Source organism: Bubalus kerabau, chromosome 1 (assembly GCF_029407905.1).
Source record: "Bubalus kerabau isolate K-KA32 ecotype Philippines breed swamp buffalo chromosome 1, PCC_UOA_SB_1v2, whole genome shotgun sequence".
NCBI classification, from domain to species: domain Eukaryota; kingdom Metazoa; phylum Chordata; class Mammalia; order Artiodactyla; family Bovidae; genus Bubalus; species Bubalus kerabau.
In genome coordinates, this window is record NC_073624.1 from 248,786,215 (window position 1) to 248,806,968 (window position 20,754).

Consider the following 20,754-nt stretch of genomic DNA (forward strand, 5'->3'; position numbering starts at 1 on the left):
GCAGACATCCATGCCTCATTCCTGTCCTTGGGGACAAGTGTTTAGTCTATCACCATTAAATATAATCTTCAGTTCAGTCAGTCGCTTAGTCATGTCCGACTCTTTGTGACCCCATGAATTGCAGCACGCCAGGCCTCCCTGTCCATCACCAACTCCCGGAGTTCACCCAGACTCACGTCCATCAAGTCAGTGATGCCATCCAGCCATCTCATCCTCTGTCGTCCCCTTCTCCTCCTGACCCCAATCCCTCCCAGCATCAGGGTCTTTTCCAATGAGTCAACTCTTCACATGAGGTGGCCAAAGTATTGGAGTTTCAGCTTTAGCATCATTCCTTCCAAAGAAATCCCAGGGCTGATCTCCTTCAGAATGGACTGGTTGGATCTCCTTGCAGTCCAAGGGACTCTCAAGAGTCTTCTCCAACACCACAGTTCAAAAGCATCAGTTCTTCGGCGCTCAGCCTTCTTCACAGTCCCACTCTCACATCCATACATGACCACAGGAAAAACCATAGCCTTGACTAGACGGACCTTTGTTGGCAAAGTAATGTCTCTGCTTTTGAATATGCCATCCAGGTTGGTCATAACTTTCCTTCCAAGGAGTAAGCATCTTTTAATTTCATGGCTGCAATCACCATCTGCAGTGATTTTGGAGCCTGGGAAAATAAAGTCTGACACTGTTTCCACTGTTTCCCCATCTATTTCCCATGAAATGATGGGACCAGATGCCATGATCTTCGTTTTCTGAATGTTGAGTTTTAAGCCAATTTTTTCACTCTCCTCTTTCACTTTCATCAAGAGGCTTTTGAGTTCCTCTTCACTTTCTGCCATAAGGGTGGTGTCGTCTGCATATCTGAGGTTATTGATATTTCTCCCAGCAATCTTGATTCCAGCTTGTGCTTCTTCCAGCCCAGCATTTCTCATGATGTACTCTGCATATAAGTTAAATAAGCAGGGTGACAATATACAGCCTTGACATACTCCTTTTCCTATTTGGAACCAGTCTGTTGTTCCATGTCCAGTTCTAACTGTTGCTTCCTGACCTGCATACAGATTTCTCAAGAGGCAGGTCAGGTGGTTTGGTTATAGGTTTTTTGTTGATTCTCTTGATCAAGTTGAGGAAGTTCCCTCTACCGTTTGTGTTTGAGTTTTTATCATGAGCAGATGTGGATTTTTGCCAGATACCTTTTGTACTTTCAGTAATTTTTCTTCTTTGTTTCTTTAATGTGGTGGCTACACTGATGTTTTAAAATATTGAACCATCCTTGCATCCCCAGAGTAAACCCTATGTGGTCACAATGTATAATTATTTTTATATACTGTTGACTTATATTTGCTAAGATGAGAATTTATGTATCTATATTCATGGGAAATATTAGTCTTTAGTTTTGGAGGGGTTTTTGTTTGTTTGTTTTTGGTACTTGTTATGTTTAAGTAGTTTCATAAAATGAATTGTAAAGTGCTCCCTATTCTATTTTCTGGGAGAGATTTTGTAGAATTGATGTTAATTCTCCTTGAAACATTTGATGGAATTATCCAATGTAATCATCTGGGCATGAGATTTTTATGTGAGTTTTAAAATTACAAATTAAATTTCTATATTTGTCACAAAATTAGTCAAATGATCTAATATTTCATTTTAGGGGAATTGTCATAGTCTTAGAATTGATTTGTTGGTCCATTTCATCTTTGTTGTCAAATTTATTCTTGTAAATTTCTTTTAAATGCTCCCTAAGAACCTTGTTTACGCCATCAAGGCATCTAGTGGTATCTCATGTGTCTTGTTTCTTTGTCACTCTTCCAGAGTTTGTCAATTTTATTGACTTTTTTCCCCAAAGAAGCAGCCAGTTTCATTGCTTTCTGTGTTGTTTTTATGTGTACTGCTGCTGCTGCTAAGTCACTTCATTCGTGTCCAACTCTGTGCGACCCCATAGACAGAAGCCCACCAGGCTCCCCCATCCCTGGGATTCTCCAGGCAAGAACACTGGAGTGGGTTGCCATTTCCTTCTCCAGTGCGTGACAGTGAAAAGTGAAAGGGAAGTCGCTCAGTCGTGTCCGACTCTTAGCGACCCCATGGACTGCAGCCTACCAGGCTCCTCTGTCCATGGGATTTTCCAGGCAAGAGTACTGGAGTGGGGTGCCATACAGTTTAATTTAATTTGGTTCTTTATTAATCTCTTCCTTCTCACTTTTAGTTTTAGTATTTCCTTCTTTTACTAGAATCTGGAGGCTTTGATTATTGATTTGAGAATTTTCCTGTTTTCCAATGAATGTGTTCAGTTTGTAAATTTCTCTCTCAGCAGAGTTTTTGTAGTTTCTTACAAATTCTGATATATTTCCTTTTTCCTTTACTTTAATGTATATTTTGATCTTGTATGATCTTTTGTCCATGTATTATTTAGAAAATTGTTGTTTAGTTTTTAAGTGTTTAGATATTTTCTTCTCATCTATTACTGATGTAGTTTGAGTCCATTGTGGTAAGAGAACATACTATGTATGACTTTAGTTTGAGATTTGTTTTACAATCCAGGCTATGTTACTTGGGTACTTAAGGATGTGACGATCTGCTGTTGTTCGGAGGAACAGTCTGTAAGTGTTAAATAGGGCTTGTTGGTTGATGGTGTTTTGGGATTCTTCTGTATCTGTCTTGATTTTCTAGTTGTTGAATTCCAGTATTTAAAGCTCCTACTCTGTTTATGGATTTATATATTTTTCTTTTCAATTCTGTTACTTTTTGCTTAATATACTTTGCAGTTTTGTTTGTTTGTTTGTTTGTTGTTTTGTACATATATATTTAGAATTGCAACTTCTTGGAAGATTGGTCCTTTTATCATTATATAATGCCCCTCTCTATCTCTGATAATTTTCTTTGCCTATGAAGTAGACTTTATCTAATATAAATAGTCACTGCTGCATTCTTTTTGTTAATGTTAACTTTATATCTCTTTTTTCTTCATTTTATTTTCAACATGCCTGCAATGTTATATTTAAATTTACTTACTTGTTGACAATATGAAGTGGGTTGTATTTTCTAATTCGTTCTGAAGATCTCTATTTTTTAATTTGTGTATTTAGATCACTTACATTTAATATAATTATTGTTATTTTAGGGCTTAATTATGCCATTTTACTCTTTGTTTTCTATTCATGCTCTTGTTCTATTTTTCATTTTTCACTTTTCTTCTTCCTACTTTTCTGTGGTTTATTGAACATTTTTTTTGAACTCCATGTTCAAAAACTACAGTGTTTTTGAGTGCATCCTTTTGTATAGTCTTTTTAGCTGTTACATTATACCTACATGTCTTATCCCAGTTTACTGCTTTCATCACTTTACCAGTTATATTGTGGAAACCCTACCTCCCTTTATATATTTTTACCCTTCTCATTTATAATATCATTTCTTAAATATGACCTCTACATATTTAAAACCTCATCAGACAATTTTATAATTTTTACTTCAACCATTAAAAGTAATTTGGAAAACTCAAAAGGAGGGAGTCTTTGGTCTTTATTAATATTTTCACTAAGCATATATATTCTTTCTTTTTTTTTTTCATTATTTCCAAGATTTTTTCCCCCCTTCTGTTTTAGAGGAATACTTCTTTCAACATTAATTCAGAATAGGTCTGCTGGTCATAATGTTGCTTAGTTTTCATCCATCTGAGAATGTCATGTCTTCTCCTTCATTCTAGAAGGATATTTTCACTTGATCTAGATTTCTGGGTTGAAATTTCTTTTCTCTCAGCATTTGAAAAATGTTTTGCCATTTCCATCTTGCTTCCATGGTCTGAGAAAAAAATCTACTTTCATTCAAATTGCTTTCCCCTAAAGGTAAGGTATCGCTTTTCCTCACTGCCTTCTAGATTTTCTTTGTCTTAAGTTTTCAGAAGTTTAGCTGTGATAATGTCTTAAAGTAAATGCATTTGACTTTACCCTTTTCGGGGTTTGTTCAGCATCTTGAATGTTTACAAATTTGGATGTATTCAGCTACTGTTTTAGCACTTTCTCAGCCCCTCTTTCATATTCTTTTCCTCGGTGACTCTGATAACATAAGCATTAAGTATTTTGTTCTAATTCTGTAGGTAGGTCCCTAAGGCTCTGTTCATTTTTTCTTCTTTAGTTTGTTTTTTAATCAACTGTATAGAGTGGGTAATTTCCATTGTTCAGTTTTCAAGTTCCTTCATCCTTTCTTCTATCTCTTTATTCTTCTCTTGAGTCCATCTATTAATTTTTTTTTGGCTATTTTAATTTTCACTTCTAAAATTTCTATTGGAGTCTTTGTATCTTCTATTTGTTTGCTGAGACCTTTTTTTTTTTTTAATTTGTTTAAAGTGTGCTTTAAATTACTGTTGAAGCATTTTATGATGGCTGTTTTTAAATCTATGTCAAATAATTCTAACATCTTTCTCCTCTCAATATTGGTATCTATAGATTAAACCTTCTTCATTCCGTTTGAAAATTTTCTAACTCTTGGTGGTATAGGTTTTGTTTTGTTTTGTTTTCTGAAATCTGGACATTTGAGGTATTGTGTTATGAGAGTCTATGTCTTATTTAAACCTTCTATTATAGTTGGTTTCCTCTGACGCTGCTCTGTAAGATGAGGGATCCTACCTCATCATTGCTACTTTTGCCTAAAAGTCCAGGTTTTTCACTCAGTCTTTGCTGGCACTTTAGGGCAGAGAGTTCCTTGTTAGGAACTGGGAGAGGAGGAGAGCTGGGAGTTCTGGTCCGCCACTAGACCTCCACTGATAGTTCCCTGGTGATAGGGTTAGGAGTGCTCCATGACTCCTCCCCACGTGATATCTGCTAGCACCAATAGCCCACAACAATAGGCAGAAGGACTCATTACCACTGGGAAATAATGAAAGTCCTGAGTCTCCACTAGTCCTCCTCCTATACCACCCTAGCAAAGAAGAGTGACACCTTATAACCACCTAGTGAGGGTGGAAGACCAGGCTGGCACCCTCTGAGGAGAAAATGACCTCATTACTTCCTCGAAGGCATGAAAGTCCTATCTGCCTTCTTAACCTTCTGTGAACCACTGTTTGGGGTTGGGGTGGCTTGTTGCTTCCTCAGAAACATGGAAATCTAGGCTCCACACTTGGCTTTTGCTGGTGAAGGTGGGAGTGGGGGCTACTGCATTTCCTATGGTATTTGGCTAGGGTGAGATGATTAACATCTAAATGTTTCCCCTCTCGTTAGGCTGCCCCGTTCAAAGTCCTCTGGCTAGAGGCAGCAGACTTTTGTTGGAATTTTTATGGTCTGAGTCTGTTGCTGTTTCTGGGTTGACAATATCTTTAGCTCCAAGAATGAAATATATAGGGCAAAAAGAAATTTCAGAAACTCACCACAGTTTTGTTCCTTAGGTCCTGAGGGCACTAGTAAGTCTGTCTCTTATTCCTACTTTTCAGATTCTTCCTACTGTTATTTTATATATATAATGTATAGGGTCTTCAGCTATACCTAGTGGGGGAAAAAAATTGTAAAAGTACACTTATTCAATCGTTTTGGAAGTGGGAATTTCTAGAGTGCGTAATTTTCCATAATAAGCTCAGGACCCAGATTTTAATATAAATTCTGCTGGTTTGTCTCTTTTTTTATTGGAAATTAATTTTTAAATAACAAGCGGGATAAATACAAAATGTCTAGAGTCCAACAGCCTGTATACTCTGCTCAGTTTTCTAAGAAATTAGCTTTCCTTGGCTAAAATTTGTCATTTTCTTACCTCATTTTATATAAATGTCTATCAGTTATCTGGAGGTGACATTGCTGACAAACTCAACTATCAAGGGCCTAGGCAAGAAAGAAATTTAGCAGGAAGAGATCACTAGGCAACCAAATTAGACGTCAAAATGTCCAAACATTAAATTTCTTGTACTTTATAAATAGGTAATAAGCCTTTAGGCTCCCACTTAGAGCGTGATTTTTAAAAATATGTGTAAAATAAAATCACATACATGTAGACGTAGAAAGTCAGCCCAATTTCCAAAGCATAATGCAAATGAGAGGAGATAGGATTTCATGAGTTAGGAACACTGAAAACATTAAAAAGTAAAAACTCACAGTGAAGCAGAGGAGAGAAAAATGATAAAATACATTCAAAACAGCCAACCCTTCTCCCCCAGAACACTTGTAGCTCCTCAGGGTTAGAGCACACAATCTTATATATCCTTGTGTGGGTGTTCAGTGGGGTCAGACTCTCTGCAGCTTCATAGACTCTAGCTATGTATGATTTTCCCAGTACGCATGTATGGATGTGCGAATTGGACTATAAAGAAAGCTAAGCGCCAAAGAAATGATACTTTAGAAACTGTGGTGTTGGAGAAGACTCTTGAGAGTCCCTTGGACTGCAAGGAGATCCAACCTGTCCATCCTAAAGGAGATCAGTCCTGAATATTCATTGGAAGGACTGATGCTGAAGCTGAAACTCCAATACTTTGACCACCTAATGAGAAGAACTGAGTCCTCTGAAAAGACCCTGATACTGGGAAAGATACAAGGCAGGAGGAGAAGGGGACAACAGAGGATGAGATGGTTGAATGGCATCACTGACTCAATGGACATGAGTTTGAGTAAGGTCTGGGAATTGGTAATGGACAAGGAGGCCTGGCATGCTGCAGTCCATGGGGTCACAAAGAGTCGGACACAACTGAGCAACTGAACTGAGACTGCAGCCCTCCAGGCTCCTCTGCCTGTGGAATTTTCCAGGCAAGAATACTAGAAGGTGATGCCATTCCCTTCTCTGGGGGATCTTCCCCACCCAGGGATCAAACTTGCATCTTGTCTCCTGCATTGGCAAGTAGATTTTTTTAGCATTAGCACAACCTACATCCTTAGTGGCTTCCCCGGTAGCTCAGACAGTAAAGTGTCTGCCTACAATGAGAGAGACCCGGGTTTGATCCCTGGGTTGGGAAGATCCCCTGAAGAAGGAAATGGCAACCCACTCCAGTATTCTTGCCTGGAAGGTCCCATGAACTGAGGATCCTGGTGGGCTACAGTCCATGGGGTGGCAAACAGTCCGACATGACTGAGTGACTTCACTTTCACTTTCACATCCTTGGTAGGTACTAAAAGTCTTCCCTTATCTGTATGTAGTTCAAGTATTGATATTTATAATTAGAAGTTTGAGTTTCAGGGATTCATATGATCATCTCTGTCTTATGCAAATTTGTAGCTACTTAGCTTAGACAAAAAATTATTTTTAATCATTCAGAGGAAGAAAAAACTACTTCTTAGCCCTTACCATGTGTTAGGCAGCATATTGAGAGCTTTCCCATAGTGTCCCATCTAATTTTTATAAATACTCTCATCTGTAAATACGTATTTTCTATTTTCAGTGGTTGAGAACCTGAATTTCACAAGGGCTCTGGCTAGTCAGTGGTCACGATGAGATTGATATCCAACAAGAGTACAATAGCCATGCTCTTAACCAGCCTATACTATGGATTCTAAAATGTTAAGATCACATGTTGGGTGTTAAGGGAGAAGTTTTTGGACATCTAGAAATTGCACTAATGTTAAGACACTTTAATCTTTGGTGCAGCCCCCAAAACTTCCATGCTGACGTTGATCATCTTTGCTCCCTAAGCAGGTCCTGGAGTCTTGACTGGTGACTCTCAAAGATGCTTCTCAGCTTCTTAAGTCAGAGACTGTAGGTTCCAGGAAACTGAGAATTAATTTTTTATAAGTGACTGTAGCAAGAGCTCGACTCTGCTTGATGTTTACCACAGATATGCCCTCTTTTTATTGCCAGTTGTCAAACAAAGGTATTCATGATTACAGGCAATATTTGATACTATACACAAATAGTCTTAATTAGGAGGGTTTCTGAGATCCAGAAGGACCTCTTGGTATGAAAGGACAAGGAAGAGATAACTTGGCTTCTGCTTTCTTGGGGCTGATGCCTTCCACATTGCTGCACATTTAGGCTAGTCCCTTGGTATACACAAGCATCTCATTGCAGTGTGGTAAATAACCAAAAAAGAGCAGAGGGGCTCCAAACTATAGACCTGCTCCCCAAGTACATTCGGACATATTGAGGAGACAGTGAGCATCAGAAGCCTGGATAAAAATCATTACACTGGCTTGGGTTGTATTTGCCATTTTAATTAAATTTGTGTTTTTCCATTCTGTCTAGGCCCTGGCCCTGTGGTCCAGGCTATTTTGCATGGCCGATGAAATCAATAAGAGCCTATCATTTGGAACTTGGAGGCATCTAAGCGTTTTGATCTTATTTGCTCGGCAGAAGGCTAGAGTTTTCTGAGTGATGTTTGTCTACATTCCTAGGTCCCGGGTGTCAAGCTGGGGGGCTCCCTGGTTTCCAGATCATATGTTGGAGAGGCTTCTTTCCATCAACTTACCTGTTGCATTCAGTCCTCTTCCCCATTTTTCTTTTCCACAGTGGATATCCCAACTGTGAAAAGGACGCTAGGGTGGGCTTAGGTTGATAGCCATGTGGCTGTGCCAGTTGGACCTCTGTGAGCAAGATGTCCTGTTGGCAGGTGACCAGGGAAAAGACCAGGTGTGTCCAAGAATCAGATTTGCCAAGAAGATAAACCAGATGAGGAGTTTACTGAAGGCTCATTAAATAAATCAGAGGAAGACTGCTTGTCAAGAATGCCTTATATTGTTATTCTCCATACCCAGCCAGGCAAGTTTTATGTCAGTCCAGTGTGACATGGTACCATTAAAAGCATTATCAGCATATATTTATGCCTTTTACATCTTTATTTTATTTGTATTTATTTAATTTTGGTGTTTTTTCCCCCAGTCCTTCAGCAGGAAAAAGAGAAAGCAATTCAAGTCAGATAAAATCAGTTTTTCTCTGAACCACTTCATAGTAAGATCTTTCATTAGAGTGACAGACTTACCATGTCGTCTTCACACATATAGAAAATCAAAATATGAGTTATTTTGCTACTATTTTCCCCTAAAATCTATTTAGCTAAATAGCATGGGAATTAATTTACTGCGTCAAATGATTCTATTTAGGCTGATTGTTTAAGTATACATTAAGCGTGTGCAGAAGAGATGATGCAGCACTGATCAAATTTGCCTTTGTGCATTTTGATCCAAGTCGAAGCATGAATCAGAACAGAAGGCAGTAATTCTTAGAATCATAGTCTGAGTTTTTCTCCTGTGATGTTTTTAGGTGGCCAAGTGACAAGTGCCCAAACCCCAGCCTGACTTTTCAGAAAGAATCAGCCTTCTGCCAGACCTGGGATAATGGATGTCAAAGACCGGCGACACCGCTCTCTGACCAGGGGACGGTGTGGCAAGGAGTGTCGCTACACGAGCTCCTCCCTGGACAGTGAAGACTGTCGTGTGCCCACCCAGAAGTCCTACAGCTCCAGCGAGACTCTGAAGGCCTATGATCATGACAGCAGGATGCACTATGGAAACCGAGTCACAGACCTCGTTCACCGGGAGTCAGACGAGTTCCCAAGACAAGGTAGGTGGAGCTGACCACACTGAAGGTCTGAGCTGTCTTACTGGCTTGCACTGTTGCACATCGATGACTGAGGTTGGTGGAAACAAGGAGCAAAGCAGGTCTGCATCAAGTCTCCATTCAAGTTTAGTTTAAGAGAACAATCTTCTTGTCAACCCATGTCAGATTCCTATGGGGATCACAGAAGGGCCTCTTCTGTCCTAGACACTTCAATTCTTTGACAGTTTGTTGGTTACTTTTGGAGACACACCAGGGTAGGTTTTGATCAGATGTAACAGAGAGCAGACCCTTGGCTCCATGAGGCATATCCCTGTGACCATGATGGATCGCAGTCCCAAGGAACATGGAATTATCTGTGATTTTTAAACTATTCTCCTTGAAACCGAGACACAAGCCTCTAAGAGTTCAGATTTCTCCTGCTTCTCACATTGAGCTTCTCGGTTATATTCTCTTTGAACAAATCATATAATGATAAAAACATATTTGAATCTCTCTCCACTCCCCTCCCATATAATAATTCATTTCTCTCTGCCCCCGCCCAAAACATGTGGTGTTAATTCTGAGTTACACATGTTTTTAATGTTTTGAAGTATAGGTCAATTCCAATTCCACTGGTATAATTCCCACACCTGCTTTCGCCTAAACATAATTTTCTTATGCAATTTTGATTTCTTTGGGGAGGAGAATGTTTTCATCCTAAGCACTGACAGTTGGCATTCTCTTCTTAGTCACTATCCATGGGAAATTTTGTTATCACTTGTGATGAGTTGCTGTAAATGTGTGAACGCCTGGACTCAGGCACAGTGTTGAAAGGCAGTGTGTCCAAGTTGACTGGTTGGCTCCAGGTCTTATGCTTTGTGTACCAACCTCACCCTATATGTGATTTACATAAAGTCTTAGCAAAATTACCAGTGAACACGCAAAACAGCAGTGAATACACCAGGAAGGGGCACTCTGCAGTGCCAAGGGTCAAGGTTCCGGCTGCTGGTCTACTGCATCATGTGTTAATACTGATTGTATAGTTCTTATTCTATGTCCCTGTCAGTAAATGATGCAACTAATTTAATTCTTCATTAGATACCCTAGCTTGTGTCTTGTTCCTTTCAGGCTGCTATAACAAAATACTGGGAACTGGTGGCTTATAAATAACAGAAATTTAGTTTGCACAGTTCTGGAAGCAGGGAAGGTTAAGGTCAAGTCCTAGCAGATTTGAGTGCTGCTGAGAGGTGTCTTCCTGGCCCATAGATGGCCATCTTGTTCTGTGTCCTCATACAGCTGGGAGGGCAAGGAAACTCTCTGGGGCCTCTTTTATAAGGGCACTAAACCTATTTATGAGGGTTCCACCCTTGTAATTCATTTACCTCCCAAAAGCCCCACCTCCAAATACCATTGAGGGTTAGTTTTCATATAAAAATTTTGGAGAGTCACAAACATGCAGTCTGTAGAAGCTTCAAATTCCATCCCTGGTTTCTTAGTTTCCTTAGCTTAGCTTACTTCGTCTTTTGTTTATTTCTTAGAAAGCACTACTTATATGTAATATATATGTATATCTCCTATAATCCAGTGATTGTTCTAAAAAAACATGTTCTCAAATGCTCCTCCATTAGCCTAGCTTCACCTTTTATATTTAATAAAACATGCCACAAAATCAGCGGAGAAACAGTTAAAATTTTATCTCTACTGCGTTTGTAGACCCTTGAAGAATGCACTTGTTATTTAATCTTCACTCTTATTTTCTGAGTTAACTGCATGTAAATGAAACACATTGCAAACAAGGGGAGGAGGGTTGCTTGAAAATTGCTCTGTATCAGATGTCTTTGATCTGTGAGTAATTTCAACAAGTGTTTTACTTTGTTAAGTTCTCACCTGACCCCAAAGTGCAAGTAGTGGAAATTAGAAGAAAAAAAAAACCTGAGGAATCACAGCTTAATTAAAGGAAGGCTTAACTCCAATTTGAAAACTGAGGATACCTGCCTGTTGCTTCCAGGGGTGTCTCTCATACAAGACTGAGATATTTTGAAAGGTGATGCACATTCAACAAGGTTGACAGCCTTTCGTTTTCTGTTGTGTTTTCTGTTTCCTTTATGATATTATTGCATATGTTTTTGTTTCTCATGATTCTGGGCTAAAATGTGGCCTCTCCTTCCTAAGTCTCATTAAAGGTACATCCTGGCTTCTGATCATTGTGCACTGAACTGTAGATCCCAGATTATTGTTGAACTGTGGATTTGTCTGTCACCTTTTCCCTTATTAATATTTACATAAAATGAAACCAAGTGCTTGGGATTTTATTTTCAAATATACCTTTATTCTTCCTGTTTAATCTTGTTCCTCTCCATTGATAATAATGAAAGTCGCTTGGCCATATCAAACCCTTCGCTTTGCAATTAACAATTCACACATGCCTTGTGTTGTTATTGAGCCCATATTTGTTTGTGTAATGTGTTTGCATGAATTAAAAACTGTGCAGGCCAAAAGTAGAAATGAAAAGGCATTGGAAGTATTTGCATATGCAAGTGCAATTCCTTCTGAAGACATCTATGAATTTATGCATGAAAATGTAGTCAGTCTGAGTGGATCTACTTTGATGGGTTCTAAAATTGAACTCTGCAGGAAGTAAATAAGCACATATTTAAGGAGAGGAGGAACAGGAGATACAATCTGGCAAGCAGCATTTTCAGTGTGAAACTTAGCCACTCCAGAGAGGGTTAAAACAAATTTTACACTCAGTAATAACAATAATTTTTTTTAAATGTCATGCATTTCCCATTTTATTTTCTTATTCATGAAATCAAAGAGGAGGATCATCTCAGCACTTATTAGCCTAGAGGTACATTAGCAAGGATCAGAGCGGGATCATCTCCTACGGTATTCTTATTTAAAACCCAAGACAGCGATCATAAAACAAACACGCTTCTCACTTGCAAGCAAGTTTGGCAAACACAGTCGGATGACTCTCCAGATGCTCAGAGGGGAAAAGACTTGCCAGCTAGTAGAAGTGATTAGGGGCTGGGGTCAGACCTTGTCCGGTTTCCCCAGCTGGCCAGCAGCAAGCATCAGATGTGAGAACCTGCCAGGTCCCAGCAGGAAAGATGGGCCACAAGTTCCCCTGAGAAGCTTATGGAAATGCCTGTCAAAGTAAAACTCCTTTGCTTGCTTTCAACACAGAATCCTCCTCCTGCCTCCTCCTCCTGTGGGTCTCTCCTAAGAAGAGACAAGGCAAATTACCTGTCTGGCTTCTATTATGTTGGATTCTCCTGGTGTGGAGGGAGAAAATGACTGACCTTAGGTCTGTGGCCGCTGGAGTAATTAGTAAATGACTAATCCTGCACTAAATAGCATCCTAGTGGTCTGAAAGTTAATGCACCCGACAAAAGTGACCGGTGGTCCGATCCCTGGGCAAACCCAGTCCCTGCCTGATCTGTGAAATAGATGCCACTTTGAATAATACAGGTCAGCCAAGTGCTCAGCCCGGTTGTATCAGCTTGTCATTTTGGACCCTGAAGTTAGGGTGTAGAGCAGTGTGATACACAAGACATCCTCCTGGGGCTTAAGAGCCTCAAGTTAGATGTGAACTCCGCTTTTGCATATTTATGTACTTCTGGCTCTGGTCTAATACTGTGCTTCACCTGGATTATTATAGAGTCTTCAGATATACTGAATAACAACAACAATAATCACCAAAGAGTAATGGCTAACAGTCATGGAGACTTTCTTCATCAGGTGCCCATCTAAGCACTTTACTTGTAGTAACTCAGTTAATATCCACGGTAATATTGTAAAGTGGGTACTATTATTAGTCCGTTTTTTTCTGGATTAAGAAAGCAAGGCATGGGGAGATTAAAGAAATCATCCAAGGTCACAAACATAGGAAGAACTAGAGACAGGTTTCCCATACAGGAAGTTGGATTCAAGAGCTATGTTTTAAACCAATGCGTTTGAGTACTTCTCAAATAAATAAGTAAACCAATGAAAACCAGACATTCAGCCTCAGTCAAAGGCTGTGAAATTCAATGTCTAAACCTTTTAGGTGTCAACACACCTATGAGGCTTTCTCAGTATAGGAACTGTAATCACTAAGGTTGATGGAACCTAGAATGAGCTCCACCACCACCAGCACTGCTGATCTAGATTCCTGTTCTCGCCCACTCCCCTCCATGTTCACAACCATCCCGGACTCCTTGGAAACCTTCCTTCCTACAAGACCTTCCCACCACCCACTCCTGAAGGAAAAAGTTTCCAGGGTCAATATGATTGCCAGGCTAGTCAGCACTGATTCTCTGCCCTCCCCGAGGTCATCACTTTTATGCAGCACCTCTCATTCTGGAACACTAACCAAGCAAGGAGTCCCTCTCTAAATACTATTTCTTAGGCAAACAGAGTTTCTGGGCTATAGTCAAGGCCCAGTGTACCAGAGAGTTCCACCAGGCTGCTCATCCCTCAAACAGCCCTCCTTTCCAGTTAGTGGTACAAGCCTCTTGAGAGGTGGCCGAGATTAAATTCTTTCTCTGTACTTCAGGCTGTCTGTTTGGGTCAAGGTTGAAGAATGAATTGGGGGAAGATTGGAGTTTTGAAAAATTGCTTGTATCACTTCTGTCCATCAGATCTAGCATAGAAATAACTTCACTAACCATTTAAAAATACATCAACACATACGCATATGCATTTGACACTGGGTTTGATTCTGGCATGTCGTAAACCAGTTTTCACTCTTATGATCTTTAAAATAATTTGGGCAATACATTTTTGCTCTGTGTAGTTTGACATAGCATAACTTTAACATGTGCTAATGATCTAAAAACTCACAAACCAATAAACTCAAGTGGTTACCTGTATCAATTAATGTATATTATAATTATTGAAGTATATTGAGAATGTATGAGTATTTCTGTTTATACCATTGTCTTAATATAGTTACTTATCCACTGTACCCAAAGCACCATTTAGGTTCTATTTTGAAAACCCTAGGCTTTTAATTTACCTATAATGATAAACTTTTACATTTTAGAAGTATTCAAAAGTTTGGTTGATAAATATCTGGAAGACTTGATCAGTAGCTTAAGGAGATTGTATTCCATTTATTCTTCTACCCCTAGGCAGGACTTCTTTTTCATACTTCAACTGAGAATAATATTTTATCAATACTTCTTACTGTCGTGTTGTTGCTTTAAAAAAAAAAACTTAAAAAAAAGAGAATTTATAACATTTCAGTGGATAATGATATGTTATCTTCTTGCTGGCTAACTCAAATGCTTGTTGCTTCATCTGAAAGGCATATGGGAGAGTAGTGGCAGACCCAGAGTTAAACTGTGTCTAAATCTCAGTATCGATGTCTTTGAGCAGTGTGACCTTGATCACGTTCGAGAATGTAGACTAAGTCTTCTTTTCTGTTCTTATAAACGTTTCCACAATATGATTATTGGGACCCTTTCTTTTGACAATGCATTTATCATGCTGTGGATGTTATCTTTCTGTTAATAAGTGCTGAATACATGCTAACAGTTATAATTACTATCATTTTAATTTTATAGCAAGCAAAAGTGGTGATCGTCCTCTTTCTACCCTTACAATATTGTGTGCAACACAAATCTCCTTTTCCCCTTGCTTAGGTTTGTTTCCTGTGACTTGCAATAGTTCTGGCTCCTCGAAGCCAGAAATTCTCTTCCAGCTGTTGGACTCCCCACACACCATACCTTTTGCTCCCAAAGATGAGCATAACTCATAGATTATTTCCCTATTTTTAGAAAGGAATGAAAGATACAATCTAACAAATGCCAGCTGATGCCAACACACTGTAGAGTTGCTAGTCAGACAATTTTACAAGTAAAGAAAAAAACAGAAAAATGCTCGAAGATAGTGGCATTGGATGCAATATTTTAACAGATGTGCCTTTTATAGCATATAATTGGCATGTAAATCTGAGGAACGGGTTTAAATTACAAGCAGATTTTATACATATAAACTCTGGATGAAAATGAATTCATTCTCATCATGCTACATGTAATACTTTGAAGTCCTTGTCACTTAGAGAATTGAGCTTTTCTGGATGTTCATTGTTGATATTCTCTGCCCTTCTAAGATTACAATCTTTCTGTCTCCCAGTTGTTATTCTTTCAGTAATTACCTATTGTCAATTATACCTTCAACTTCAGATCTAACTTTCTTTGAATTGTTTTCCTTTTTCTGCTTTTTCTTCCCCCCATGGTAATTCTCCATTTCACCTGTGACGTCCCCTCTTTCTTCTCCACTGCATCTCCTTTAAAGCAGCCTTGTTTGTATAATGTTAGTGTTCACAGCTTCTCTTTCTCAAGACTCATTCAGTTACAAGTAAAAGTAGGATAATATCCTAACTGAAATTAACTTATGAAAACATCAGATGCTTTGTCTTACATCGTTGGAGAATCCAGAAGTACATCTGGCTTCACACTTATCGTGTCTTGTTCCTCCTCCTCTTTACTTGGCTTTACACTGGAGAGAGATATGTTTGAAGACGTCTGTTGATAACCCCACTCTCAGATTTCTTCCCTGGGTAGCACTATTGGAAGCAATCTTTTGCAATCATCAGCAGAACATTCCTAACGAAGGTTCAGGTGGGCCTGGCATGGGACACATGCTCATGCCTCTGTCACTCTACCCTCAGTTGGCCTTGTCTTGGGCTTAGGCTATCCTGTACCTGGAAGTGGCTTATGAGTACCTCCTAGGCCTGATGGCATTAACACTATATAGCAAATAAATGTCTTGATAACAGACATAGGTAAGAAATATCGCCATGTCCCCAATACTAGCAGCACTCAAGTATGAAACACATGTGGTCTTTCCAAGCTCCATTTCTGCTTTTCCAATTGCCTTTGGAATATTTTTCTTAAAAAATCACGTGTCAAACATAATTGTCTTTTCCTCAATATCTGTTTCCTGCCGCCTCCCCACCCCGACACCAAAACCCCAGTTTGGGGGAAAGGTATCACAACATTTGCCTCTTAGTAGAGTCTTCTAAGACTCTCTTTTTCTTGCTTCTCTATTTTGATCTTCACTATATCGTGACCATTATCCCTCTTAATTTTATTTTAGTCTCAAGTTTCCTAACCCATGGGAAGCTTCCAACATTGCAATATTGTCCCTCTGCTTCACCATTTAAGTTGCCTTTTGCCCTTAGTCTTTCCCCTAGCATTTTTTTTTCTTCTGTATAATGGATAGTCTGGTGTTTCTAAAACACTGCCTTAGTTTTAAGGAGTAGCCATGAGACAACTGTGGAGGTGATGGAACTAGTGGAGGTGATGGAATTCCAGTTGAGCTATTTCAAATCCTGAAAGATGATGCTGTGAAAGTGCTGCACTCAATATGCCAGCAAATTTGGAAAACTCAGCAGTGGCCACAGGACTGGAAAAGGTCAGTTTTCATTCCAATCCCAAAGAAAGGCAATGCCAAAGAATGCTCAAACTACCGCACAGTTGCACTCATCTCACACGCTAGTAAAGTAATGCTCAAAATTCTCCAAGCCAGGCTTCAGCAATATGTGAACCGTGAACTTCCTGATGTTCAAGCTGGTTTTAGAAAAGGCAGAGGAACCAGAGATCAAATTGCCAACATCCGCTGGATCATCGAAAAAGCAAGAGAGTTCCAGAAAAACATCTATTTCTGCTTTATTGACTATGCCAAAGCCTTTGTGTGGATCACAATAAACTGTGGAGAATTCTGAAAGAGATGGGAATACCAGAGCACCTGATCTGCCTCTTGAGAAATTTGTATGCAGGTCAGGAATCAACAGTTAGAACTGGACATGGAACAACAGACTGGTTCCAAATAGGAAAAGGAGTACGTCAAGGCTGTATATTGTCACCCTGTTTATTTAACTTATATGCAGAGTACATCATGAGAAACGCTGGGCTGGAAGAACCACAAACTGGAATCAAGATTGCCAGGAGAAATATCAATAACCTCAGATATGCAGATGACACCACCCTTATGGCCGAAAGTGAAGAGGAACTCAAAAGCCTCTTGATGAAAGTGAAAGTGGAGAGTGAAAAAGTTGGCTTAAAGCTCAGCATTCAGAAAACGAAGATCATGGCATCTGGTCCCACCACTTCATGGGAAATAGATGGGGAAACAGTGGAAACAGTGTCAGACTTTATTTTTCTGGGCTCCAAAATCACTGCAGTTGGTGACTACAGCCATGAAATTAAAATACGCTTACGCCTTGGAAGGAAAGTTATGACCAACCTAGATAGCATATTCAAAAGCAGAGACATCACTTTGCCAACAAAGGTTCGTCTAGTCAAGGCTATGGTTTTTCCTGTGGTCATGTATGGATGTGAGAGTTGGACTGTGAAGAAGGCTGAGCGCTGAAGAATTGATGCTTTTGAACTGTGGTGTTGGAGAAGACTCTTGAGAGTCCCTTGGACTGCAAGGAGATCCAACCATTCCATTCTGAAGGAGATCAGCCCTGGGATTTCTTTGGAAGGAATGATGCTAAAGCTGAAACTCCAGTACTTTGGCCACCTCATGTGAAGAGTTGACTCATTGGAAAAGACTCTGATGCTGGGAGGGATTGGGGGCAAGAGAAGGGGACGACAGAGGATGAGATGGCTGGATGGCATCACTGACTCGATGGACTGAGTCAGTCTGAGTGAACTCCGGGAGTTGGTGATGGACAGGGAGGCCTGGTGTGCTGCGATTCATGGGGTCACAAAGAGTCGGACACAACTGAGCAACTGATCTGATCTGATTTGATCTGATGAGGCAACTGTGTTAAGTTATGGTGCTCAACAATAAATAAGGCAAACATGACCACCAAGCTCACAAAACTTCACAATCGTAAAGAGGAAAAATATAATAGACATAGAACTAGATTTGATCTGATAAAAACAGCAAAACGGAAAATATTAAATGGCTCTGGGGAGGTGTCTCACCCAGAATTGTGCATCATGGATCTCAGAAATTGTGACACTCCTTCATACTCTTGAAGGATGAGGAGGAGTTAGGTGATTTAAGAGGCAAGAAAGAGTATTCAGGCAAAAGATATAACATATCCAAATATCTGGATGTGACAAAGATGAGTTGTTCCAAGGATATAAAAGAACTTCAGGTTAGCTGAATGTGGCGTGGGGACATATGAGATGGAGTGGAAGGGAGAAACTGGTTCCTGAAGGCATTTCAGAGAAATTATGCTTGCTTCAGTCGATGGAGTATGTTACAGGGAAACAAGATGATCAGTGAGGTGGGGTAGGAGGCTGTGTTTTGTTTAGGCAAGGGAGCCTTGTGCCCTAAACTGGGATAACAGAGATGATCTGAGAAATGTTGTTGAGGAACAGAGATGGTTGACTTTAAGAACCCTATACAAGTGGGAGGCAGGCATACTAATCTGGTTCTCTTGGGCATTGACTGCTATGTTCTCCTGCAAAAAGAATATTGCCTTCCCGATGCCAAGATTACTTTAAAGAGTCAGAAAAGATCAATGTTTGTAAATATCCCCTTAAAGTGGAAATGCCTCAAATTGTTACTTCAAATTTTCCTGCAATGGCAACATAAGCCAGAATATAAAAATATGGTATTATAAAAATTTGAATGTTTTTCTCAGTCTTATTAGGTTTGTCTATGCAAAGAATGGCACCAACATCAGAGTATCTCATATGGGTCCAGGGCAAAGAAAACATAGGAAAAGATTTATGTGTTGTCTGCTGCCCCTCTGTGTGACCACAACACATTGCTCATTTTCTCTTATTGGCTAAATAAATCAGGAACTCATAGCAGATTTGAGCACATGCCTGAGTGTATATTTCATTTCTGCCAATTGGAAACTTGACTAGCAAAAACAAGAGGATGTTGAGAATATGAAATCAATATTTCCTGGCAACTAGTGGGACAAGCAAGGTCAGGGAAGGAAGTAGAGTCAAGAACATCACTAAAGTTTCTGGATATGGCAACTGACTGCATGTTCCTGCTCATCACTGAGGATGGGCTGTTTGTAGGTTCAGATAGGATGTATGACTGCAGACCTTTTGAATTTGAGGCGCCCTCAGGCCACACACATGTCAATGTCTAATAGACAGTTGAATGTACAACTCTGAAATTCTGCTGAGACATTTGAGCTGGATAGAGACTGAGGAGATGACAGCTAAATAATTGTATGGGACTTGGTGTGATCCAGGCTAAAAACTGCTATAGAAGAGGTGTTTGTGAAGAAATTAAGTGGTCATTCTAATTAGTTTTGCTAATTGTCACTGGGAATGCTTTGAGCTTCCCTGGTGGCTCAGACAATAAAGAATCTGCCTGCAATGTGGGAGACCTGGGTTCGATCCCTGGGTTGGGAAGATCCCCTGGAGAAGGGAATGGCAACCCACTCCAGTATTGCCTGGATAATTGCATGGACAGAGAAGCCTGGCAGGCTGCAGTCCATGGGGTTGCAAAGAGTCTGACATGTTCGAGTGACTTTCACTTTCACTTTGATTTGATCGGCGAAGAAAAAATGTACAAGGAGCAGAAATAATGGGCTCACATGAGAACACAGGTAATTAATAGACAGTAAGAAGATCCTGCAAAGAGAATGGAAACAAAGAAAAAAATTATTCCTTTAGATACTCTACTTCTGCTGCTGCTAAGTCGCGTCAGTTGTGTCCAACTCTGTGCGACCCCATAGACAGCAGCCCAACAGGCTCCCCTATCCCTGGGATTCTCCAGGCAAGAACACTGGAGTGGGTTGCTATTTCCTTCTCCAATGCATGAAAGTGAAAAGTGAAAGTGAAGTCGCTCAGTCGTGTCTGACTCTTAGCGACCCCATGGACTGTTACCTACCAGGCTTCTCCATCCATGGGATTCTCCAGCCAAGAGCACTGGAGTGGGTTGCCATTGCCTTCTCTGTAGATACTCTACTGAGTCCATCTAAACTTGACTTAGCATTCCTTACAGGTAAAAATAAATAAAACAACACCTATTATATTTCCCACTCCACTACAACAACTTGGCTTCCAAATTACCCCCTAGATCAGAGATCACAAAGTCAATGCACACAGGCCATGCTTGGCTCCTGTGTTTTGTTTGGCCTATAGATTGCATTAGCCATTTGAATGGTGTGCCCACTGCCAATCCATTCAGGTTCCCATTTGCCACAGATGCCATGGCTGCTTTTTGTCTTATCACCTGTCCTTCTCTGTAGTCTCTTATGTTACATGCCAGGACCCTGAAGGGTGTTGCCGTTGCAAAACTAACCAGAACTTTCCTGTGTCCACTCCTTCCTTGTTGAATATCTACCTGCCTGTTCCAGATCTATTCATCCCACAGATCTATTCTCCTTCAGATCCCCTCTATGGAGAAAGC

The 20,754-nt window shown here is 40.0% G+C and overlaps 1 protein-coding gene across 9 annotated transcripts in view; it reads left to right on the forward strand.

The window, feature by feature from the left end:
• LOC129638082 (teneurin-2-like) overlaps positions 1–20,754 on the forward strand; it is an 810,988-nt gene that overhangs the window by 714,234 nt on the left and 76,000 nt on the right. For 8 of the 9 annotated variants that reach the window (XM_055562648.1, XM_055562638.1, XM_055562656.1 and 5 more), the window contains one exon: positions 9,148–9,447. In XM_055562648.1, coding sequence (XP_055418623.1) covers positions 9,222–9,447 — 226 coding nt within the window. In that variant the 5' untranslated portion in view covers positions 9,148–9,221. Of the gene's footprint in view, positions 1–8,497; positions 8,647–9,147; positions 9,448–20,754 lie in introns of all 9 variants that reach the window. The other variant, XM_055562666.1, reaches the window with a different exon arrangement.